This window comes from Bombina bombina, chromosome 7 (assembly GCF_027579735.1).
Source record: "Bombina bombina isolate aBomBom1 chromosome 7, aBomBom1.pri, whole genome shotgun sequence".
NCBI lineage: Eukaryota > Metazoa > Chordata > Amphibia > Anura > Bombinatoridae > Bombina > Bombina bombina.
This window is the reverse complement of record NC_069505.1, coordinates 148,246,178-148,273,387: the sequence shown is the minus strand read 5'-3', so window position 1 is coordinate 148,273,387 and position 27,210 is coordinate 148,246,178. Positions and strand designations below refer to the sequence as shown.

Sequence of the window (27,210 nt, the reverse complement as noted above, 5' to 3'; positions counted from 1 at the left end):
CATTTTCTGAGTTATATCCAAATGGTATTTGTGTCTTTAGTGTAAAGATCCAGAAGTCTTCTTGCTTTTTCAGGAGGTTCAACCTGTCTCCTCCTCTGCGTGGTCTACATACGTGTTCTATTGCACTCCAGCTAAAAGTCCTAAGATTCTGATCATGTACATCTATAAAATGTGTCGCTAATGCTGAGCAGTGGATTTTATTCTCTATATCTGATGTGTTCACGTATCCGTGTCCTTACATCCCTTGTTGTCATACCAACATACTGTTTTTTGTGTTCTGCACATTCGATTAGATATATAACATATTCTGTAGAACACTTTATACATCCTTTTACATCATACTCTTTTCTTATAATATATGGAGAAAAAAAAATTAGTTGGTTTCAAATAACCACATGCTCTGCACCTCTTTTTTCCACATTTATGTGTACCATTGGAGTGTAACCAGGCACTCCCTGTTCTATCATCTTTCTTTTTGAGCTCACTGGGAGATAAAATATTACACGATGACTTGCTTTTTTTATAAACAAATTTGCAGCCTTGCTCTGCTATAGTCTTTATTGTCTCATCCCCATATAATATGGGTAGATATTTTTTTATTATATCACATATTGTCTTATATTGGTTTGAGTATTGTGTAATAAATGTTGGTCTTTGGTCTGTTTTATTTTCCCTCTGTTTTGTAACGGTTCTTTTCTCTCTGTGATATCTACTGTTTTACTGATGCTTGTAATTTAGTTGTGATCATATCCCCTTTCTATCATTCTCTCAGTTAATTCCATTTTTGCTTTGCTATAGCCTTCATGAGACGAGCAATTTCTTTTTATCCTTATCATTTGCCCTTTGATTATACCTTTTACTACGTGTTTCGGATGGTTACTCTTGCCTGCTATAGGCTTTCTATATAAATCAGTCATAACCCTTTAATTTTTAGAGTCTCCTATAAGGACTAAATCTAGATAGTTGATCCTTTCCTTATTCCATTCTGAAGTAAATTTCATGTGCATTTTGTTATTGTTTAAATAATTTACAAACATGTCAGTACCTTCTTTATCTCCATCCCATCCAAAGATCAAATCGTCTATATACCTTTTATATAGGTGTATAGACTTACGGAAGGGATTATTAACACTGTTAATGAGGTTCATTTCGAGCCACCCCAGGAACAAATTTGCATATGAGGGCAAAAACCGCGCCCCCATTGCTGTTCCCTGTTTTTGCAGTAAGAATCCCCCCTCGAACATCAAATAGTTATGTTCAAGGAGGAATCTTATTACCTCCAGGACATATCTTTTAAAATATTGGTCAAACATTGTTCTTGAGTCTAAGAAAAATTCTACAGCCTCCAGTCCTAGTTCATGCAGAATTGTGGAGTAAAGAGAGACCACATCCACTGTAAACCAGCTGAATGTGTCTTTCCACTCATATTACTTGCTCAATTAAACCAATGGATGAAATGTTTTTTTACCATATATTCTGTGTATTATACTTTAATAGTTACACTGCTCAGTAATATCTAGAGGGGTGATTATTGATACTAATCACCTGTTTGGAACGGTATTACAAACAAATATGACAATAAACAAGTGGTATAGTTCATATACCCCTGTATCTATGTAACTGCAAATGGATATGATATCCTAATGAATGATTATTTTACTATTTTACAAATATACTCTAAAGGACTATGGCTTGATACAAATCTGCTTATTAACCAAGGAATATTTGTTTTATTTTTATTCCAGGTATCAACTTATTATTGCTGGAAAAAGAGTGACAGATATGACAATATCATACTTAATATGTGAAAACTGCATCCAAGTGAAGCATTAATATGATGTAATGACAACATGTTGCATGTTTAATATACATCTCATAGCAAGTAGAGATGTGATGTGACATTACTTTATAGAAATATATTTAATGTGCTATTTCTTTGTTATAGGTGTCAAGCTTAAACTGACAGATGATCATTAAAGGGACCACCATGTTCTGGGCCATCCTAATACTGTGCCAAGTGTTCCTCATGGATTCATGACGTCTATCAAATACCTTATCCATGCGATGGAGGCCTGATACAGACACAACCATGATGTTTAATCAACCAAAAATCAGCACAAAAATTTCTTATGCAGTTGCTGCATACATTCTCCTAGGCCACATACATACACAAAAATAAAGTTGTTCTGAAACAATCTGGTAGTTTAATCCTGACAGTAACCATACACTATACAATAACTTGGTTTATGTAAATGCTTGAAAAAAGAAACTGCAAATGTTTAATTTTATTTTGTTTCTTGGAGATGCAGCATTGGGCATTGCGTGACTGACATTTGATATTTTCCTACACCAATAAATGTTAAAATATCATGTGTACCTGATAAAAGGACATTTATCGAGATTACCTTGTCTCACTCACTCACTCATGACAGGTCATCTCGAGAGGGGGATTATGTCAGGACAATTGTCCAGTAAAATTCACCATTTTGATATTGCATATTAATCACATATATCTGTGCTATATAATATAGGGGTACAATTAATCATGTGTATTTACTTATATATTCAGGTACACATACACATATATATTATTTTTCAGTATTAATATGTAGCTATTAGCTAGTGCTGCTTGTCAGTATATAATTGCTTACTGTGAAGCTTTTGTACTTTATCAAAATAATCCATGTTTAGTTACTATGATATTCAAGGTCCCCAACATAGCTGCATGATTCCTATCATCATATTATTGGTATAAATATCCACAAATATCCCCATGTTTTTTATACATGGTCCCAGTAAGTCTCTTTTTCTATAAACATTAGTGGCTGATTTGAATAGCCAATAGAATTTCAGTAGCTCTTATCCTATTGAATTTGAATAATCAAATCAGCCAATAGGAATTCGAGGGATGCCATCTTTAATCGCATACCTTGAATTCACTATTCAGTGTACGGCGGCGATCATAAGAAGAGGATCCTCCACGCTACATGGCCACGCGGTCACCCGTCTTCAGTTCCAGGAATGCCAGGCTTCAGCTCCGCAGTCATCGGTCTTCAGCTCCGCCCTCCGCTCCGAATTGTTGCTGGAAGAAGAAAGAAGAGGTCGCCGCTTGGAAGAAGACTTCACCGCATGGGACAGGACCTTCTCCGCTGGACTTCAGGAACGGTGAGTACCAACCTGGGGGTTAGACTTAGTTTTTTTTATTTAGATTAGGGTGGGCATTTTGTTAAAGAGCTAAATGCCCTTTTATGGGCAATGCCCAATAAAAGCCCCTTTCAGGGCAATGGGTAGTTTAGGTTTTTTACTGTTAGGTTTTTTAATTTTGGGGGGTTTGGTGGGTGGGGGGTTTTACTGTTAGGGGAGACTTTGTGTATTTTGAATGTAAAAGAGCGGTTTATCTTGGGGCAAAAAGCCCTTTTAAGGGCTACTGGTAGTTTATTCTTAGATTAAGGGGTGTTTTTATTTTGGGGGGCTTTTTTATTTTCATAGGGATTAGGTTTAATTTTGTAAACTTTGGTAATTTGTTTTTTTATGTTCTGTAATGCTAGCCTTTTTTATTTTTTGTAACCTTTGCTTTTTTATTTTTTGTAACTTTAGTATTTTTTAGTTTAGGTAATTTGTGTTAATTTAGGGGGTGTTAGGTTAGGGGGTGTTAGATTAGGGGGTCTTAGTAATTTAATTAGTTATTTGCGTTGTGGGTTTTGGCGGTAATAGGTTAATTAGGTTTATTGCTATGTGGGGGTTTTGCGATTAAGGGGTTAATAGGGTAAATAGGTTTATTGCAATATGGGTGGTTGATGGTTAAGGGATTAAGGGGTTAATTACTTTATTATTTTGTGATGTGTGGGTTTGCGGTGTATGTGTTAATACTTTGTGTGGGAAGTTCGGGTTTTATTTTGTTATACTTCGTGCGGGCAGTGTTTTGGTAATGCTCTGTTTGCCTTCGCTGCATCCCGGTGGATTCTGAAAATGGCAGGGTGTCACCACCCTGTCATTTTTGGAATCCCAAGGTAAGCAATTACGTCCACCATCACGGATAGATGCAAGAGGGAAGACTTTAATTAAAACGTCCATTTTATTAAAGAAAAACACAAAGTAGAAACACTCGGGCACAGCACACAGGCACTACCAGCTGACACGTTTCATGCCCGCAAGCATTTCATCAGAGCTAATTTAAAAGTTAATACACATCACATTATAAGTGCTTGGAGTTTCCTCTAGTAGCCAATCAAATCATACAACAGGTTAATATGTCATTTTCATACACTCGTTCGCTAAACATACAGCTACTCAAGTTTGATCTAGGTTAAAAAATTGCTACAATGTTAAAAAGGCTAAATTCAACACCCACATATGCTACTTCATAATTACTATAGATACATTGTATAACTACAGCGCATCTCGAATACAAAAGATTCTTTAGGTAAAATGCTTACAGAATTAAACATGTTGTTCGCAACAATTAAATAGCAAATATAATAAAAACACACAGAGAAATAATCAACAGTGTCATTCTCAATGCTAACTAAAGCAAAGGAACAAGCATTTTCTTAAAGAGATATTACGATACTGAAACATTGTCAATCCATATACAGATGATCTTAATATGAAACGTCCTCAATTGTAAATATGTATGTTCATAGGGTTTCATTTGTAGACTAGTAGTATATGAGAATATATATGTTGCATTTATCTTTTATATGACATTTTTTGCACTTAAACTTTGTGCTACTAGTGACCTATGACGTGTACCCTATGAACATACATATTTACAATAGAGGACGTTTCATATTAAGATTATCTGTATATGGATTGACAATGTTTCAGTATCATAATATCACTTTAAGAAAATGTTTGCTTCTTTGCTTTAGTTAGCATTGAGAATAACACTGTTGATTATTGTATTCGAGATGCACTGTAGTTATACAATGTATCTATAGTAATTATTATGAAGTAGCATATGTGGGTGTTGAATTTAGCCTTGTTAACATTGTAGCAAATGTTTAAGCTAGATCAAGCATGAGTAGCTGTATGTTCAGTGAACGAGTGTATGGAAATGACTATTAACCTGTTGTATGATTTGATTGGCTACTAGAGGATATTCCAAGCACTTATAAAGTGATGTGTATCAACTTGTAAATTAGCTCTGATGAAATGCTTGCGGGCATGAAACGTATCAGCTCGTAGTGCCTGTGTGCTGTGTCCGAGTGTTTTTACTTTGTGTATTTCTTTAATAAAATGGACGTTTTAACTAAAGCCTTCCCTCTTGCATCTATCTGTGATGGTGGACATAACTGCTAAACTTGGAAGTTTGTTTTAATTTACCTGTGGGCGTGTAGGAGGGCCCTTGCAGCTGCAGCCACTTCTGTCGGCATCGGCATGTTTTGGAGCCGTTAGCCTAGTGGAAGAACAAGAACCTGTGAGCCCTTTCTGGATCCTACCTGCATAGCGGACCTCCGTTGAAAGAACACAGACACGGACGGGGGTGTGGATTCAGTAAGGTGGAAATTCCACAACAGAATACAACACTGTGAATGATAACCTGTTGGACTCTTAAGGTATTCATACTGTAACATATCTCAGCCTAATGTCACTATCCCTTTAAGAAATCCTTCTCTGACTGCTGCATTTGGGCAGTATTCACATTCAGCTTGCCTGCCTGCCTGATTAATCATTCATGCACCTGATTACCTCAGCCTCTTTTTAAGCCTTCTCAGGTCTAACGTGCCTTGCATTAACATTGAAGTTGTGATCCTGAACAACAGAGGTCTGTGACTGTTTCCTGTATGAATTTACCAACTATTTCAACCTACAGCATTTTCTATTCCAATGCCTAAAATCATCAAATCGCAAGTATCCAAATAATTCCATTTTCTGTTTCCTGGGCACTGCTACTTAACAAACTCAGAATTTTATTATAATTCAAGCATACTTTTGGTTATCATCACTCTCTAATTACAACAGCATCCTACTCAGAACTTTATAACTATTTCTCTGCTACAAGTTGTCATTGCTGAAATATCCTGCTGCAAATATGTTAACATATTCTGAACTCTGCATCTATGTGTTCAATTAAAAGCTTTCCTGTGATTCTCCAATATATGTTCAAACAGTAATTGATGCCTTAAACTTAACTTTCACCTGTGCTGCTCTGCTAATTACTGACATACAGCTCTTTATAATATTATGTATTGTGAACCTGCAACAAACCAATTTTGCATTTATAAGCACAAACAATGCCTAAACTTTCAGCTTGTCTAACTACCTGTGCAGCTGTGCTTAACTCTGACATACAGCTTTATATAATGTTATATACTGTGAACCTGCAACAAACCTAGTTTGCATCTAAGTGTCACTCTTTTACCAGTTTACTCTGAAACCTGAACATTCCACATTGCTATATTTTTTCTCTCATTGAATCCTGCAGTTACTTCTATTAACTAACTATAAGTCACAGTGTAGTCAGAATATATTGTATACAAATGTTGCACCCTCCATTTATTCTACAATAACTTCTAGCAACTATGAATCACAGAATATCATCTATCCACGTCCAGGATACTCTTCCCCGGGTCAGGGGTCAGTGTCTTCAAATCCCTACCACTGCCCCGAGGGTCTGTGTCCTGAGCGCATTTACACCGGATCATGACAGAATGTTAATGCATAAAAAAGGGATCCGCAGTGGTAGTGGATGCACCGACCCTCAAAGGAAAATAAAAAATTACAACATAACTCAGACCCAAGCAATCCCTAAAGGAAAAACAGAAGATTTTCAAACTTTAAAAAAATTAAAGACACAGTACTCCCATTCTAGACAATCCTCTACTCATGTTCGTGGTTACCATTTTGGTGAAACTGATCCTGAATCTGACTATGTAACTGAAGAGGATGCATTCATAGATTCAGCAGAAAAAAATCAGACCTTTAAAGATTTAAAGAGACAGGACTACTGTTCCAGAATACCATCTACTCCTCCTGTTTGTGATTCCTATCCTGATGATACTGATTCTGAGTCAACAAGGAGGATGACTTCACAGATCCAGCTGAATTGGCATTAGACTGGTATGAGCGCAACTTTAATTCGCCACAAACTCAGACAAGACCTCAACCTATTTGCTATAATGACATCCTTGGTTGTTATATTTACAACATGGATGATACAGACAGTTCCCATCGTGAAACCTCTCATGGAAATACTGATCTTCCTATTTCTGATATTACCATGGATTCGTTAGATTGGACAGATTCAGAGCTGGAAGAAAGGACATCTGGTTTACAGACTGCTGTTAGGAGTAAAGGTCCTCTCAACTACTATGCTGATTTATCACATCAGAATTATGCATCCAGTGATGAAGAGGATTTCTGTTCTCAACCTTACTACAAGCCACAATGGCAGCAACCTAAGAAGCCTCATACTGGGAAGAAATCTAAGCTCACTAAGAAAAAGAAGAAGAAGAAAATCCTTCTGCCCACAGAAAATCAGAAGTGCAAAGAGGAAACTCAGCCTGATTCCCCTGTTTTAGATTCTGTTGTACCAGACCCTCTCTTGCCTCCTGACACTGTCAACACCGAGCTGGATGATGTCTATAGTCACTATCAGTCTCTTCTTAAAGCATCTAATGGTATCTCTTCTCAGACTCTACAACAACTACAAAAACTGTTTCCAACTATTGATTTCTTGCATCCCTCTCATGCTGCCTCAATACCTGTAAACCCTGTGCTAGAAGCAAAAGATAATTCTGTTCCAGATATACAACCTTTCAGTTTACCAGAGATAATCCCTGGAGAATTTAGCTCTGATATTCAAACTCAAATAAGCATGCCTGCTGAACTCCAGATAACTTCTCAGTCAGAATCTTGTGTCACAATTCCTCCGCATCTACCTGAGTGTGGCATATTTCAGTACACTTCACCTTCTCAAAATTCTTCTGTTATTGCATCTAAGAAATTGTTTCCCTTGGGAGATACTTTGCATCAACCTACATTTTCTACTACATCAGTTTCCTGTACAGGAATTCCTGATACTCAATCCTGTGAGGACAACTTTGAACCAAGTTCGCAAGTGGACATTCTTGAACCTGAAACTTGTACAAAAGTTCTTCAAGGAGATTCCCCTGTGCCCATTCCTGTTCCTGTTTTCCATGATTATTCTACTAACCCTGACATCAAGGTGGACTCTCCTGTTTTTGACCCTGGTATGGGTATTCCTTTGTTTAACCCAGAAATGGGTGTAATAATACTTGATCCTGAAGATAGCCATGCCCTCTACTCAGAAGCGAGTATGGTTCTTGGCTCTAAAGTGGGTCTTGTTAATTCTTCGTTTATGAACCCTGAAGAAAGCCTTGCCCTCTGCTCAGAAGAGAGTATGGTTCCTGGCTCTAAAGTGGGTTCTTTTTCTTTCTCTATAGTTGAACCTTGCCCTGGCATGGGCATTCCTTCACCCGATCCTACTGAGGATATGACTGAACCTTGCCAGATGTGGGTACTTCTGAACATTGCCCTGGCATGGGCATTCCTTCACCTGATCCTACTGAGGATATTCCTGAACCTTGCCCAGATGTGGGTACTTCTGAACATTGCCCTGGCATGGGCATTCCTTCACCTGATCCTACTGAGGATATGACTGAACCTTGCCCAGCTGTGGGTATTCCTGAACCTTGCCCCGGTGTGGACATTCATATACCTATTCTTAGTGAGAACACTTTTGATTCTGAATCCAGTAAGGAGACATTTCATATTGAATTAGAAGATGGCAAGAACTGGACAAATCTTGCACTCTACACTCCTATCTCCTATTTTGAAGAAAGCCCTGCTATTGCGTTAGAAGTGGCTATAGCTTTTTCTTTTGGAGTATATCTAATCCTCAGCCAAGAGGTTAATTCTGAGGATACTCAAATCTCTGACCCAAAGGTGATTAACCTGGTTATCAATCCAGAATGCTGCATCTCTATTTCTGAAGCTGAGGAAAGCCTATTCATTTCTCTAAGACTGGCTGCCTTTTCATTGGCTATGTACATGGTCATCTATCATGAAGAACATCTGCCTATCTACCCTCAGGATGATTCTGTGGTAGGAAGCTCATTGTATGTTACGTTCATGCATTCTCACGATGACTACAAAAAAGTTGACTTCAAGTTTTGCTTTCATCATTGTCAAGATCTTTTGATACCTGAATTACTTGGCCTTTACTTCGTCATTCAACTTTTTCAAGAGATTTCCAACCCTCCTTTCTTGATTTCCGATTGGACTCGCTACCTCCATACACCTACTACCGGTACTCCATGTCATTCTTGTTCTCTCTCCTTTTGGATTGTATTGGGCGCCCGGAGGTCGCCTTTAAGGAGGGGAATCTGTAACATATCTCAGCCTAATGTCACTATCCCTTTAAGAAATCCTTCTCTGACTGCTGAATTTGGGCAGTATTCACATTCAGCTTGCCTGCCTGCCTGATTAATCATTCATGCACCTGATTACCTCAGCCTCTTTTTAAGCCTTCTCAGGTCTAACGTGCCTTGCATTAACATTGAAGTTGTGATCCTGAACAACAGAGGTCTGTGACTGTTTCCTGTATGAATTTACCAACTATTTCAACCTACAGCATTTTCTATTCCAATGCCTAAAATCATCAAATCGCAAGTATCCAAATAATTCCATATTCTGTTTCCTGGACACTGCTACTTAACAAACTCAGAATTTTATTATAATTCAAGCATACTTTTGGTTATCATCACTCTCAAATTACAACAGCATTCTACTCAGAACTTTATAACTATTTCTCTGCTACAAGTTGTCATTACTGAAATATCCTGCTGCAAATATGTTAACATATTCTGAACTCTGCATCTATGTGTTCAATTAAAAGCTTTCCTGTGATTCTCCAATATATGTTCAAACAGTAATTGATGCCTTAAACTTAACTTTCACCTGTGCTGCTCTGCTAATTACTGACATACAGCTCTTTATAATATTATGTATTGTGAACCTGCAACAAACCAAGTTTGCATTTATAAGCACAAACAATGCCTAAACTTTCAGCTTGTCTAACTACCTGTGCAGCTGTGCTTAACTCTGACATACAGATTTATATAATGTTATGTACTGTGAACCTGCAACAAACCTAGTTTGCATCTAAGTGTCACTCTTTTACCAGTTTACTCTGAAACCTGAACATTCCACATTGCTATATTTTTTCTCTCATTGAATCCTGCAGTTACTTCTATTAACTAACTATAAGTCACAGTGTAGTCAGAATATATTGTATACAAATGTAGCACCCTCCATTTATTCTACAATAACTTCTAGCAACTATGAATCACAGAATATCATCTATCCACCTCCAGGATACTCTTCCCCGGGTCAGGGGTCGGTGTCTTCAAATTCCTACCACTGCCCCGAGGGTCTGTGTCCTGAGCGCATGTACACCGGATCATGACACATACATTATTTATTCCATTTACATTATAAGGGATTGTTTACTTGCAATACTCCCGTGAAAAGTTTGCACACATGTTTATGGGCATCACTTGACATTCACAAGAGGAGTTTAAATGAACTTTTTATAATCTACAGTTTATTTGTTTCGTTCTTTGTATAACATTTTCGGAATCCACTTGGATGCAGCTTTGCTGCATCCAGGTGAATTCTTTTGGCTGCCTCACGCTGCCAACATTCCACTGAGGATGCGTGCGCAACTGCCGACGGCGAAGGACATTACAAACGCAATTATAGTATAGATTGTTCACACCCACTGAGAGTTTTCAAAGCTCCTCCCACATTGTTCTGCCTAAACCATTGTATGTAAATTGCACACAATATGCACAAAATATTGTATTAATATAATATATTGAATTATTTAACCTGTAAACTGCAAAATATTTGCAGATATCCATTCACCAAAGATATATTTAGTTGTTATGCTGCTTGTAATATAAAATGCACCCACAAGCCACAATATGTAAATACAGACATAAGACCAACATATCTTATGTCTGATTTACACTGTTTGTCATTAATGCCAAGTCATGCCACAGGGCAGGTTTTTACAATGTGGGAAAGAATCCAAGGCTATCTATTCCACAAGACAGAAGGACAAAATTTAGGACTGCACTGGGAAAATTGGGATAGTTATCAAGTACGACCAGGGGCAACAATAATAAAATAAAAAAAATACGTTGTGCAATCTTTCTCCTTTTTAGGAACAGAAACAGCAAAGGTAGCACCTTTTTACATACTAGTGTTCAGAGAGGACAGAGGGATGCAATGTTTTGCAAAATTGTACATACGGTCCTGTATGGTTAGCAAAGGATTGACAAGTATTTCTAGGATTCATTCTAATATTTCAATCTCTAATCTTAATTATAACCATGAAATACATTGCATTTACCAACATTAAAACTGGACCTAATAATGTAAACTCCCTTGCAGAATAAACATTATATTATATAGAGTTAGATTTGAATATACTATATGGGGTAAAGGGAATTGAATTTAAGTTCAGGCCAAACCCAAACACTCTTGTGCCATGCACAGCAACATTTTTTTAGCAGAGTACGCACTACATATAATAGTAAATAATACACAAACTCAGATATTCACAAATAGACAATATCACACACACTAACACACACATACTCTCTGTAAATATGATTTGAAAGAGATTGCACAATGATTTGGGGAAGACAAAACTTATAAATGTAACTATGACATCTTGTGGAGGGCACATTGTCAGCTGGTTTAAGACATAAGGTCCTTCATCATGAGTCAATGGAGATAGGGTACTTAAGCACTGGCACCCAATGTTTTAGGGATCATCCATTAATAATAGTGATATTCCTGTGACTCCTGTATGTGCTTTTCTTGATTAATAACTTATTGAGAAAGTATATCAAACTAAGCAGCTAAATAATTCTTGCCTCCTCCACTAGAGATTCTATGTGGAAGATGATATTAATTCACTGCTATAGGTCAGCAATCTAGCAAATTAAGTTGTCAGGGTCTTAATTGCCTCCTGTTGTAGCAGCATTCAGTTCCAATTGTGGTTTGGATGATAGGTCAGAGGAATGAGAGTTTCCTTTTGATATCCTAAAAAAGGCATTCACTAAAGGTGTAGAAGAATTAGAAGCTTTCACTAGCTTGTCAGACTTTGTACATGGTAAACTTACAGAGTAAAACAATTTCAGCTGTACTCAGCAATCATACACCAAGCTTATTCAGTAAACTTATATGTGGGACTGGAAAACAAAGACTGGTTGCCTAGAAAGCTCTCTAACTATATAATGTAAATATTCTGCATAATGTACTATGTACAGTATCTCACAAAAGTGAGTACACCCCTCATATTTTTGTAAATATTTTATTATATCTTTTCATGTGACAACACTGAAGAAATTAAACTTTTCTACAATGTAAAGTGGTGAGTGTACAGCCTGTATAACAGTGTAAATTTGCTGTCCCCTCAAAATAACTCAACACACAGCCATTAATGTCCAAACCGTTGACAACAAAAGTGAGTACACCCCTAAATGGAAATGTCCAAATTGGGCCCAAAGTTTCAATATTTTGAGCAGTCACCATTATTTTCCAGCACTGCCTTAACCCTCTTGGGCATGGAGTTCACCAGAGCTTCACAGGTTTCTACTGGAGTCCTCTTCCACTCCTCCATGACAACATCACGGAGCTGGTGGATGTTAGAGATCTTGCGCTCCCCCATCTTCAGTTTGAGGATGCCCCACAGATACTCAATAGGGTTTGGGTCTGGATACATGCTTGGCCAGCCCATCACCTTTACCCTCAGCTTCTTTAGCAAGGCAGTGGTCGTCTTGGAAGTGTGTTTGGGGTCGTTATCATGTCTCCGAATGGAGGGGATCATGCTCTGCCTCTGCTTCAGTATGTCACAGTACATGTTGGCATTCATGGTTCTCAATGAACTGTAGCTCCCCAGTGCTGGCAGCACTCATACAGGCCCAGATCATGACACTCCCAACCACCATGCTTGACTGTAGGCAAGACCCACTTGTCTTTGTACTCCTCACCTGGTTGCCGCCACACACGCTTGACACCATCTGAACCAAATAAGTTTATCTTGGTCTCATCGGACCACAGGACATGGTTCCAGTAATCCATGTCCTTAGTCTGCTTGTCTTCAGCAAACTGTTTGTGGGCTTTCTTGTGCATCATCTTTAGAAGAGGCTTCCTTCTAGGACAACAGCCATGTAGACCAATTTGATGCAGTGTGCGTCGTATTGTCTGAGCACTGACATGCTGACCGCCCACCCCTTCAACCTCTGCAGCAATGCTGGCAGCACTTATACGTCTATTTCCCAAAGACAACCTCTGGATATGACGCTGAGCATGTGCACCCAACTTCTTTGGTCGACCATGGTGAGGCCTGTTCTGAGTGGAAACTGTCCTTTTAAACCACAGTATGGTCTTGCCCACTGTGCTGCACTTCAGTTTCAGGATCTTGGTAATCTTCTTAAAGCCTAGGCCATCTTTATGTAGAGCAACAATTTTTTTAGATCCTCAGAGAGTTCCTAAATCTTTTTTTTAGATCCTCAGAGAGTTCTTTGCCATGAGGTGCCATGTTGAACTTCCAGTGACAAGTATGAGAGAATGTGAGAGTGATAACACCAAATTTAATGCACCTGCTCCCAATTCACACCTGAGACCTTGTAACACTAACGAGTCACAAGACACCAGGGATGGCTAATTGGGTCCAAAGTGGAGATTTCCACATAGAGGTGTACTCACTTTTGTTGCTATCGGTTTAGACATTAATGGTTATGTGTTAGTTATTTTGAGGGGGCAACAAATTTACACTGTTATACAGGCTGTACACTCACTACTTTAAATTATAGTAAAGTGTCATTTCTTCAGTGTTGTCACATGAAAAGAAATAATAAAATATTTACAAAAATGTGAGGGGTGTACTCACTTTTGTGGGATACTGTAAATACAGAATAGTAAGGTAGGGTGATTGCTGGAAGACAACCAATGTCACTAGTGCAAAATAATCAACACTGTGGTTCTAGGGGTGTAGACAATACACAGTTAATTTAGTCAGTAATTATTTTAGTCTCTTCCTTCTTTTACTCAATAAAATACTGTAAAGTCCTTCTCTTAGGCACACATTTTAAATAATAGCATTTCTTTAAATGGACAGTAAACAATGCAAATTTCTCTATATATTTAAAGGGATATGAAACCATTTTTTTTCTTTCATGATTCAGATAGAGCATGCGATTTTGAACAACTTTCTAATTTACTTCTATTATCAATTTTTTTTTCATTATCTTGGTATCTTTTTTTGAAAAGCAGGGAGGTTTGCTCAGCAGCCGACCCTTTTCTGGAGCACTATATGGCAGCAGTTTTGCAATAATGTTATCCATTTGTGAGAGTACTAGATGGCAGCACTATCTCCTGCCATAATATGCTCCAGATGTCTACCTAGGTATCTCTTCAACACAGAATATTATGGGTACAAAGCAAATGTGATAATAAAAGTAAATTGGAAACTTCTTTAAAATGCTATGTTCTGTCTGAATCACAAAAGAAAATGTTTGAGTTTTATATCCCTTTAAAGATGCCAACAGTGTCATATGTGTGAAGCCACCAATCAGAAATTAGCTTTCTTGTCTGGAGTAGATAGGTCCCTTTAAAGGGACATAAAACAAGTTGGGATAGAGACAAAATATAATAATATGTACTTTAATTACTTTACCTGCAAATGTATACTGCCGTGCCATACCATTAACCCTTTCTTTTTAGTTTCTGAACTGTACAGCTCTAACTCCCCCCATACATTTCCTTCTATGGCTGTATCTATATTATTATTATTATTATTATTATCGGTTATTTGTAGAGCACCAACAGATTCTGCAGCGCTATAAACAAAGGCAGAGTACAAAAAAACAATTATATGGATCAAATGGGTAGAGGGCCCTGCCAAGAGTTGCACTGTTGTAGTCAGCTCTTAAAGGGATAGTTTAGTCAGAATTAAACTTTCATGATTCAGATAGAGCAGGCAATTTTAAGCAACTTTCTAATTTACTCCTATTATCAATTTTTCTTCATTCTCTTGGTATCTGGATTTGAAAAATCAAAAATGTAAGCATAGTAGCCATGTTTGGTTCAGAACCTAAGTAGCACTTTCTGATTGGTGTGAAAATGTATCCACCAATCAGCAAGTGCTACCCAGGTGCTCAATCAAAAATGGTCCGGCTACTAAGCTTAAATTCAAATAAAGATAACAAGAGAACAAAGAAACATCCATAATAGGAGTACATTATAAAGTTGCTTAACATTGCATGCTCTATCTGAATCATGAAAGTTTAATTTTGACTAGACTATCCCTTTAAGAAGGTGATCTACAAACAGCTGAACTCTTAGGCTTACATGCTATATATCTATATCCATTGTTGCTTTGGTAGAATGCAAAAGTGCATAGGGATTATATGCTGGAGCATGTCTAGAAGCTGTGAACTCATTTGAAATACAATGCCTGTGTCTAAACACTGGTAAGGGGGGTGGAGTAGACCCCCAGCATGGCTTTGTAACTATTTTTGCTTATTTTTGAAAATTATTTTAAAATTCTTGCCAGCAATTTTTAAACATTTTTTTTATGCAAAATATTTTTACTTAATTAGCCCTTTTAGGACATGCACAGTTCTCAACCTGTTTTATGTAAATTTTTAGGAACTATGTTTCACTGGCTATTGGGGTTTGTCCCTTTTGAATAAGGACTATGTGCTTTGTCGACATGTTTTATGGCACTTTAATGCAACTTCAAATAATTAATTTACATTTTTGATTGTCTTTTCTTTTTGTATTTCATTAGTTAAACATTTTAAAATGAACTGCCAATATTATATTAACTCACAGAAATTATGTTATAATGTTATTTTACAGATTTTCTTAAGGTTCTAATGAAACAATTATGTTCAAAACTATGATTTTTTTCTGCTCACCTTTAAAGGAACAGTAAAGTCAAAATTCAATTTTGATGATTTAGACCAGACATCTTCAAACTTGGCACTCCAGAGGTTTTGGAACTACATTTCCCATGATGCTCTGCCAGCTGATATGCTAGCTGAGCATCATGGGAAATGTAGTTCTAAAACCTCTGGCGGGCCAAGTTTGAGGGTGTCTTGTTTAGATGGAACATGCAGTTTTAAACAACTTTTCAATTTACTTCTGTTATCAAATTTGCTTCATTGACTTGCTATCCATAGTTAAAGAGTAAATCCATGTAGTCTTCTAGGTGCTCAGGAGTATGTTAGTGTCTATAGCACTTTATGCCAGCAGTGTTTAATATATAAAACTGCTACAAACAATGTTGTAAAATATTTCTGCTATGGAGTACTAAATGCACGTGGACGCTCCTGAACTCCTATGAGACTTCCTTTATTTACTCTTCAACTAAGGGTAACAAGTGAATGAAGGAAATTTTAGAGTTGTTCAAATGGCATGAAAGTTCCATTTTGACTTTACTCTCCCTTTAATTTAGCTGGGACAAAATATTGTTCCTAGTATGAAATCCACTGTATGATATTATGGTAGAAAAACGTTATTTTCTAACCCCAAACACCTATCTTTAGGCGCTAAAACCTAGCAGGACTTTAGCAGATATTGTGCATGTTGCCACAATACAGTGCCAGCGTTATTACGGTACAGATATTTATGTGGCAGGATATTAATGTTTCAATTCAGTATTAATATGTCATCTTGGCAAACAAGCATAAGATGGTAGTAAAAATAGTCAGCAATTATTTGCTATAAAGTCTACAGAAATCATTGCTGGCTGAGCCCCTCCAGGGACGAACTACATTCATATGACTTGCTGTGTGAGGCATTTAACTTCTCTGTAGTTCTTTGTTATAACCAGCAGTAAATTGAGGAGGAGATTTGTGAGTTTGTCTGCTATGTTGCCCACTATAACACCAGGTTTATTGAGATCAAAAACAAAACAAGGTCACTTTACAAATAGGAAGCAATTGGACAATAATGCTAAGCAATCCTGGTCAAATGAATTGAGTGATCTTAAAACTCTTACCAAGCATGTTAGTGAGCCACAAGGCTAGGTCTTCTTTCATGGGCAACAGATTTGCTTCATGCCTTATGGCGAGCCACTGGCTGTACTGGTGCATGTCTGAAAGGCCAGGCCCGCGCACTTTTGGGCTTAAAGTCGTACACATTGTCTTCCCAGTATAAATACCTAGGAAAAACAAAATCCTTTTCAATACCATTACAATATAATTTGCATTTTCCCAGAATCCTCTCCTACAATAGAGCAATAATTATATTTGATTTGTGTGTGGTTTATTATCCTCATCGTCCGGTTATAGTCATATACTAAATAAGATTTACTGCTATAGTACATAATAAACATTACTCCAAATAGGAATCTGAGTGCACTACTTCTGTTCAATTTAGGATAAATAGTAGAGGTATTCGTATCTCATATGCTGCTATGAGCTGCAAATACAATAGCCAGCCAATGTTTTTCTGGCTTATTACCAAGACACTAATGCATATTTTGAAATGAAACATTTGATACAAAAGTGGTTTGTGGTAGTTTTTAACATGGCTGCAATTTAGGTTACCAGAAATTACAGACCAAAATAATCACTGTTAGAAAGCGAATATGCTAGTTTTCTCCAAAAGAAACCTAATCTGTTGAAAATGGCAAGAGATGTCAAAGTAATATGCTAATGAAAAAATAAATACATAACATACTTTAATTCACTAAAATTCTAGTATATAAAAAATATATATTTTACTTTATTAGAACATTTTATTTTAAAACAGGTTCTCTCCTTTTATAATGTGTTTAACTTTTTTTTTAATGGTCAAATTTGCATTCCTGGAATACCATATGAGGGTATGGCCAGTGATAAAAAAATACACAGGTATACCTGCTCTTGATTGGCTTACAATGTAAAGGGGAGTGCTTTCATTTTTAGTAGCAGTGTGCATTAGAGCTTGTGTTTGGCTGTTTAGCCAAGCTGTGTAATGAAGAAACATTAGTTAGTCACAATAGGGGGGCGGACTGTGGATATGTAAGTTAATTTGGGGTAAGCAGTGGGTGATTTCTAAAAAAAAAAAGTCTTATTACAGCAGTGGTTATGGCAATTAAACTATGCTACTTATTTTAGCTTCATAAATTAAAATAGACCCTTTGAATTCACAAATTTTGTATACCTTTGAAGTTTTTTTTTTATTTCATTTTAAATTAATTGAAGGCATTGGGGCTGATTTATCAAGGGCCAAATGGCCCCTGATGCTCCTGTTTCCACGCGAGCCTTCAGGCTCGCTGGAAACAGCAGTTATAAAGCAGCGGTCTTAAGACCACTGCTCCTTAACTGATCCACTGCCTCTGAGGCTGCAGACATCAATCCGTCCGATCCTATACCATCGGGTTGATTGACACCCCCTGCTAGTGGCCAATTGGCCGCAAATCTGCAGGGCGCGGCATTGCACAAGCAATTCACCAGAACTGCTTGTGCAATGTTAAATGGCATTCAGCGATGTCTGGCGGACTTGATATGCTGCAGTGTATCATGTCCGCCAGACATTGGTAAATCGGCCCCATTGGGTCTTCTATTGTTAATCTTTTCTACACTTTACGTTTTAGAAAAAATAATAATAATAAAAGGCTTGGTTTTAGCAAAATCTCATGGTGACTTGAATCCCTTAAAACACAGAGGGCTAGATAACAAGTTTTTTCATGCTCGTATTACAAGTTTGAAGTAAAAAAGTTTTTCGCTCTCACATTCATAACGTTGTGGTAAGAAATAGACTTTGAGAAGTCACAAATGCAAATTTGCATTTCCCCCTAGACTTCAATGGAGCCGAAAAAAGTTGGAAAAACCTAACACCCACTAGTCGCGCAAACACGATCATGGTTATTTAAAAGCACAACATAAGAAGATAATATTGCATTTTTTATAACTCAATGTTCTGCATATATATATATAGGTCTATGTCAAAAGACCGAAGTACACAAGACAGAACACCGCAATTCCAAAGTTCTAAATACCGAAAATTAAAAATGCAGACACAACATAATCCCGAATATTAAAATGCCGAAAAAATAAAATCCCTAACTTGTAACATACCGAAAACCAGAATCCTGAAACAATAAAATCCTGCAAGATTACCAACACTTAGAAAACAACAAACCAAAAGCGATCACTGGTTAAACTGGCTGAGCAGTCTCTGCCTGGGGGTTTCAAGGGGGCGCCCCGCCGATCCTCTGGCATCCACCCCAAGTGAACCTTGGGAAATGAGGTTTACAAGAGGTGCTTCGCCCCCCTTGAACCCCCCCAGGCAGAGGCAAAAAGATAGTGAAGATGGGGACATCATAGCTAATCGTATTTATAGGGTTTTTTAAGTTTAGGGATTTTGCATTTTAGGGATTTTGATTTAAGGGATTTTATAATTTCGGGAATTTGTTCTTTCTGCATTTTGATTTTCTGGATTTTAGACATTTGGGATTATGATCTTTCTACATTTCAAGATTCTGTCTTTTCGTATTAGGGATTTTGATTTTATGCATTTTGATTGCCTCATATATATTTATATATATATATATATATATATATATATACATACACACACTCATATGATTATATATAGGTATACGTATATACATATATAGTATTATCTATTTATAAATACATAGAACATTTTACAGTAAACACGTAGTTACAACCTTATTAAATATGAATATTGCATAAATATGATTTTACATGTTTTCATCTACTTGACTGCAAAGGGCTCCAATGCACTTCTATATATGTCTATATATGTAAACATATGTATTTATGTGTTTTATGTGTCTGTAAATACATATCTGCACATATAAATACATAAATACATATGTACACACACACACACACACACACATATATATATATATATATATATATATATATACTATATATATATATATACACACATACAAACATATACATATATGTATGTATTTCTATGTTAAAGTCTGTTGCGTGCCTTTTTTTTCCTAACAAATCAGATGTCATATCTTTGAGCCCTTATCACTTTTTTGTGCAATATATATATATACTTTTAAAAAATTGATGATTTTATTATGAGTGTAACTGTACTTTTTAATGTATTTTTGATGTGTTATGTGCAACTTTTTTTCAAGCATAAGATTTAACCAGAGGTCATGCTAACCCAATGCGCATTAAAGGGACGTTAAACCCCACATTTTTCTTTCATTATTCAGATAGAGAATACAATTTGTAAAAAGTTTTACTTCTATTACCAAATTTGATTTGTTCTCATTATATTTTTTGTTGAAGGGGTACCTAGGTAGGTAGCATGCACGTGCCTGAAGAAATACATAACAGGAAATAGTGCTGCCACCTAGTGCTCCAGCTAATGTATAACATTGTTGCAAAACTGCTGCCATATAGTGCTGCAGACACGTGCACACTCATGAGCTTATGTCCCTGCTTTTAAACAAAGGATAACAAAAAAATGAAGAAAACTTAATGATAGAAGTAAATTTGAAAGTTGTTTAAAATTGTATGTTCTATCTGAATCATGAAAGAAACATTTTTGGGTTTTATGTCCCTTTAAATTCAATTGCACTCAAGTGATCAGGTTAACTTTCAACTTGTAACTACTTCCAAAGTCCAAAAACAGCCGTGATAAATTATATATCGCTCTCACGCAATTGTTAGTGCACCACTCGCACTCTAGTCCAGAATATTTATATATTATTATTTATAGTTACAGCTACATTCATTTAGAATTCTGCCCTGTTGTTTAGTTTCCAGAATATCACAAGCTTGATGTAGCTTTAACAATGAGCTATTTAGCACGTTGCTATGTTTTATAGAAGCTGTCAGTTATTCAGTAACATAGTGGGCAAGACATCACAGCATGTAGAAATATTTACCAAAGGCTAAACGCAAACAGACTCCAAATAATGTTGCCAACTTTAGCTATGTTATATATCTGTACTTATAACAAACTATATATATATATATTTATATATATATATATATATATATATATATATATATATATATATATATATATATATATATATCAGTGAGGTATTTTGATTTTCAACTGTTTGTTGTAATGTGCAGCAATATATTTACTAACTCAATGAGAGTAATTGTGAAACTCATGTTACCTTAACAACATAATTTATCTAAGAACTTACCTGATAAATTCATTTCTTTCATATTGGCAAGAGTCCATGAGCTAGTTGAGTATGGGATATACATTCCTACCAGGAGGGGCAAAGTTTCCCAAACCTCAAAATGCACACCCACAATTCAGTTTAACGAATAGCCAAGAAGTGGGGTGATAAGAAAGGAGCGAAAGCATTAACAAGGAATTGGAATAATTGTGCTTTATACAAAAAAATCACAACCACCACAAAAAGGGTGGGCCTCATGGACTCTTGCCAATATGAAAGAAATGAATTTATCAGGTAAGTTCTTACATAAATTATGTTTTCTTTCATGTAATTGGCAAGAGTCCATGAGCTAGTGACGTATGGGATAGCAAATACCCAAGACTCCACGCAAGAGTCTCTAGAGAGGGAGGGATAAAAATAAAGACAGCCAATTCCGCTGAAAAAAGAATCCACACCCCAAATCAAAAAGTTTTAATCTTATAATGAAAAAAACTGAAATTATAAGCAGAAGAATCAAACTGAAACAGCTGCCTGAAGAACTTTTCTACCAAAAACCGCTTCTGAAGAAGAAAAAAACATCAAAATGGTAGAATTTAGTAAAAGTATGCAAAGAAGACCAAGTTGCTGCTTTGCAAATCTGATCAACAGAAGCTTCATTCTTAAAAGCCCAGGAGGTAGAAACTGACCTAGTAGAATGAGCCGTAATCCTCTGAGGCGGGGATCTACCCGACTCCACATAAGCATGATGAATCAAAAGTTTTAACCAAGAAGCCAAAGAAATAGCAGAAGCTTTCTGACCTTTCTTAGGACCAGAAAAGATAACAAATAGACTAGAAGTCTTTCTGAAATCTTTAGTAGCTTCAACATAATATTTCAAAGCTCTTACCACATCCTGAAGAAACTGTAAAATTCTAGGAATTCTAAAAGAATGCCAAGAGAACTTATGAGAGGAACACCATGAAATGTAAGTCTTCCAAACTCGGTAATAAATCCTTCTAGACACAGATTTACGAGCCTACAACATAGTATTGATCACTGAGTCAGAGAAACCTCTATGACTAAGCACTAAGCGTTCAATCTCCATACCTTCAAATTTAATGATTTGAGATCCTGATGGAAAAACGGACCTTGAGATAGAAGGTCTGATCTTAATGGAAGTGACCAAGGTTGGCGACTGGACATCCGAACAAGATCCGCATACCAAAACCTGTGTGGCCATGCTGGAGCCACCAGCAGTACAAACAAACGTTCCATTATGATTTTGGAAATCACTCTTAGAAGAAGAACTAGAGGCGGAAAGATATAAGCAGGTTGATAATTCCAAGGAAGTGACAACGCATCCACTGCTTTCGCCTGAGGATCCCTGGATCTGGACAGATACCTGGAAAGTTTCCTGTTTAGATGAGAAGCTATCAGATCTATTTCTGGAAGCCCCCATATCTGAACAATCTGAAGAAACACATCTGGGTGAAGAGACCATTCTCCCGGATGTAAAATCTGGTGACTGAGATAATCCGCTTCCCAATTGTCTATACCTGGGATATGAACCACAGAGATTAGACAAGAGCTGGATTCCACCCATGCAAGTATCCAAGATACTTCTTTCATAGCCTGAGGACTGAGTCCCACCTTGATGATTGACATAAGCTACGGTCGTGACATTGTCTGTCTGAAAACAAATAAACGATTCTCTCTTCAGAAGAGGCCAGAACTGAAGAACTCTGAAAATCGCACGGAGTTCCAAAATATTGATTGGTAATCTCGCCTCTTGAGATTTCCAAACCCCCTGCACTGTCAGAGATCCCCAGACAGCTCCCCAACCTGAAAGACTCGCATCTGTTGAAATCACAGTCCAGGTTGGACGAAGAAAAGAGGCCCCTTGAACTAAACGATGGTGATTTAACCACCATGTCAGAGAGTGTTGAACATTGGGATTTAAGGATATTAATTGTGATATCTTTGTATAATCCCGGCACCATTGATTCAGCATGCAAAACTGAAGAGGTCTCATGTGAAAAAGAGCAAAGGGGATCGCGTCCGATGCTGCAGTCATGAGACCTAAAACTTCCATGCACATAGCTACTGAAGGGAATGATTGAGACTGAAGGTTCCGACAAGCTGAAACCAATTTCAGACGTCTTTTGTCTGTTAGAGACAAAGTCATGGATACTGAATCTATCTGGAAGCCTAAAAAGGTTACCCTTGTCTGAGGAATCAAGGAACTTTTTGGTAAATTGATCCTCCAACCATGTTATTGAAGAAACAACACAAGTTGATTTGTGTGAGATTCTGCAGAATGTAAAGACTGAACAAGTACCAAGATATAGTCCAAATAAGGAAACACCACAATACCCTGCTCTCTGATTACAGAGAGAAGGGCACCAAGAACCTTTGGATCCAAGATCCTTGGAGCTGTTGCTAGGCCAAAAGGAAGAGCAACAAATTGGTAATGCTTGTCTAGAAAAGAGAATCTCAGGAACTGATAGTGATCTGGATGAATTGGAATATGAAGATAAGCATCCTGTAAATCTATTGTGGACATATAATGCCCTTGCAGAACAAAAGGCAGAATAGTCCTTATAGTCACCATCTTGAATGTTGGTATTCTTACATAACGATTCAAAATTTTTAGATCCAGAACTGGTCTGAAAGAATTCCCTTTCTTTGGTACAATGAACAGATTTGAATAAAACCCCAGACCCCGTTCCAGATATGGAACTGGCACAACTTCCCCAGAAGACTCCAGGTCTGAAACACACTTCAGGAAAGCCTGAGCCTTTACTGGGTTCACTGGAATGTGTGAGAGAAAAAACCTTCTCACAGGCAATCTTACCTTGAAACCTATTCTGTACCCTTGAGAAACAATGTTCTGAATCCAATGATTTTGGACTGAATTGATCCAAACATCTTTGAAAAATCATAGCCTGCCCCCTACCAGCTGTGCTGGACTGAGGGCCGCACCTTCATGCGGACTTGGGGGCTGGTTTTGATTTTCTAAGGGGCTTGGATTTATTCCAGACTGGAGAAGGCTTCCAATTGGAAGCCGTTCCTTTAAGGGAAGGGTCAGGCTTCTGTTCCTTATTCTGACGAAAGGAACAAAAACGGTTAGCAGTCCTAAATTTACCCTTAGATTTTTTATCCTGAGGCAAAAAAGCTCCCTTCCCCCCAGTGACAGTTGAAATTATAGAATCCAACTGAGAACCAAATAATGTATTACCCTGGAAAGAAAGAGAAAGCAACGTTGACTTAGAAGTCATATCTGCATTCCAAGATTTAAGCCACAAAGCTCTTCTAGCTAAAATAGCTAAAGACATATATCTGACATCAATTCTAATGATATCAAAAATGGCATCACAAATGAAATTATTAGCATGTTGAAGAAGCTTAACAATGCTATACACATTATGATCTGGTACTTGTTGCGCTAAAGCCTCCAACCAAAACGTTGAAGCTGCAGCAACATCAGCCAAAGAAATAGCAGGCATAAGAAGATTGCCTGAACATAAATAAGCCTTCCTTAAAAAAGATTCAAGTTTCCTATCTAAAGGATCTTTAAAAGAAGTACTATCTGCCGTAGGAATAGTAGTACGTTTAGCAAGAGTAGAGATAGCCCCATCAACTTTGGGGATTTTCTCCCACAACTCCAATCTATCAGCCAGCAAAGGGTACAGTCTCTTAAACCTTAAAGAAGGAGTAAATGAAGTACCCAAACTATTCCATTCTCTCGAAATTACATCTGAAATAGCATCAGGAACTGGAAAAACCTCTGGAATAACTACATGAGGTTTAAAAACAGAATTTAAACGTTTACTGGTTTTAATATCAAGAGGACTAGACTACTCCATATCTAATGCAATCAACACCTCTTTAAGTAAGGAACTAATAAACTCCATCTTAAATAAATATGAAGATTTGTCAGTGTCAATATCTGAGGCAGAATCTTCTGAACCAGATAGATCCTCATCAGAGATAGATAAATCAGAATGTTGGCGGTCATATAAAAATTCATCTAATTTATGAGAAGTTTTAAAAGACCTTTTACGTTTATTAGAAGGTGGTATAACAGACAGGGCCTTCTGAATAGAATTAGAAACAAATTATCTTACATTAACAGGAATATCCTGAACATTAGATGTTGAAGGAACAACAACAGGTAATGGACTACTACAAATGGAAATATTATCTGCTTTTGAAAGTTTATCATGACAACTAATACAAACTACAGCCGGAGGAACAGTTACCACAAGTTTACAACAAATGAACTTAGCTTTGGTAGAACCGACATCAGGCAGCAGCTTTCCAGAAGTAGATTCTGATACAGGGTCAGATTGCGACATCTTGCAATATGTAATAGAAAAAACAACATATAAAGCAAAATTATCAAATTCCTTAAATGACAGTTTCAGGAATGGGAAAAAATGTAAACAGAACAAGCCTCTAGGAACCAGAAGCAAAAAAGAAACTGAGACTTAAATAATGTCAAAAAAACTGGCGCCAAGTATGCCCACAATTGACAAATTTTTTGGCGCCAAAAACGTCTGCAACAACATAGATGACGCAACTACGTGAAAACTCTTGGCGTCAACTACGATGCCGGAAATTACATCATAAACGTCAACAAACGTAATTTCCGTTCCAAAAAAATGACGCAATAAATTCTAGCATTTTTTGGCGCCAAAAACGTCTGCAACAACATAGATGACGCAACTACGTGAAAACTCTTGGCGTCAACTACGATGCCGGAAATTACATCATAAACGTCAAGAAACGTAATTTCCGTGCCAAAAAAATGACGCAATAAATTCTAGCATTTTTTGCACCCGCGAGCCTAACAGCCCGCAATTTAGAAGAAAAAGTCCATTTGAAAAATTTTCAGGTAAGAAATTTATTCATATGCATTTTCCCAAAAAATGAAACCGACAGTCTGAATGAAGGAATTATACTGATTAACCTGAATCATGGCAAATATAAGTATAAAACATATATTTAGAACTCTACATATAAAGTGCCAAACCATAGCTGAGAGTGTCATAAAAATAAGACATACTTACCAAAAGACACTCATCTACATATAGTAGATAGCTAAACCAGTACTGAAACGAGAATCAGTAGAGGTAATGGTATATAAGAGTATATCGTCGATCTGAAAAGGGAGGTAGGAGAAGAGATTCGATGACGTCCCTTAAAGGGAATCTTCAGTGTACAGCTTGGACCATATGAAGAGGATGCTCCACGCCGGATGTCTTGAAGATGTACACACTCCTTGCCGGAAGGATGAAGATAGAAGATGCCATCTGGATGAAGACTTCTGCCTGCCTGGAGGATGACTTCTTGCCACTTGGATGAAGACTTCTCCCGGCTGGATGAGGATGGATGTCCGGTCTTCAAAAACTGTAAGTGGATCTTCGGGGGTTAGTGTAAGGTTTTTTTAAGGGTTTATTGGGTGGGTTTTATTTTTAGCTTAGGGTTTTGGGCAATGTAAAAGAGCTAAATGCCCTTTTAAGGGCAATTTCAATCCAAATGCCCTTTTCAGGGCAATGGGGAGCTTAAGTTTATTTAGATAGGATTTTATTTGGGGGGTTGGTTGTGTGGGTGGTGGGTTTTACTTTTGTGGGTTGTTTGTATTTTTTTATACAGGTAAAAGAGCAGAGTCATTTGGGGCAATGCCCTTCAAAAGGCCCTTTTAATGGCTATTGACAGTTTAGTGTAGGCTAGGTTTTTTTTTTATTTGGGGGGGTGGGGCTTTTTTATTTTTATAGGGCTATTAGATTATGTGTAATTAGTTTAAATATTTGATCATTTCTTTTTTTATTTTGTGTAATTAATGTTTATTTTTTTGTAATGTAGTTAATTTTAGTGTAATGTTAGGTTTAACTGTAAGACAGGTTAGGTTTTATTTCACAGTTAAATTTGTATTTATTTTTACTAGGTAGTTAGTAAATAGTTAACTATTTACTAACTAATCAACCTAGTTTAAATAAATACAAACTTACCTGTGAAATAAATATAAAACCTAAGATAGCTACAATGTA

At 37.0% G+C, this 27,210-nt stretch overlaps 1 protein-coding gene across 2 annotated transcripts in view; it reads right to left on the bottom strand.

Moving 5' to 3' along the window:
* Positions 1-27,210, bottom strand: part of GAS2 (growth arrest specific 2) — a 463,160-nt gene that overhangs the window by 376,286 nt on the left and 59,664 nt on the right. For both annotated transcript variants that reach the window (XM_053720381.1, XM_053720382.1), the window contains one exon: positions 17,051-17,212. In XM_053720381.1, the coding sequence (XP_053576356.1) occupies positions 17,051-17,192 (142 nt within the window). In that variant the 5' untranslated portion in view covers positions 17,193-17,212. The remainder of the gene's footprint in view (positions 1-17,050; positions 17,213-27,210) is intronic.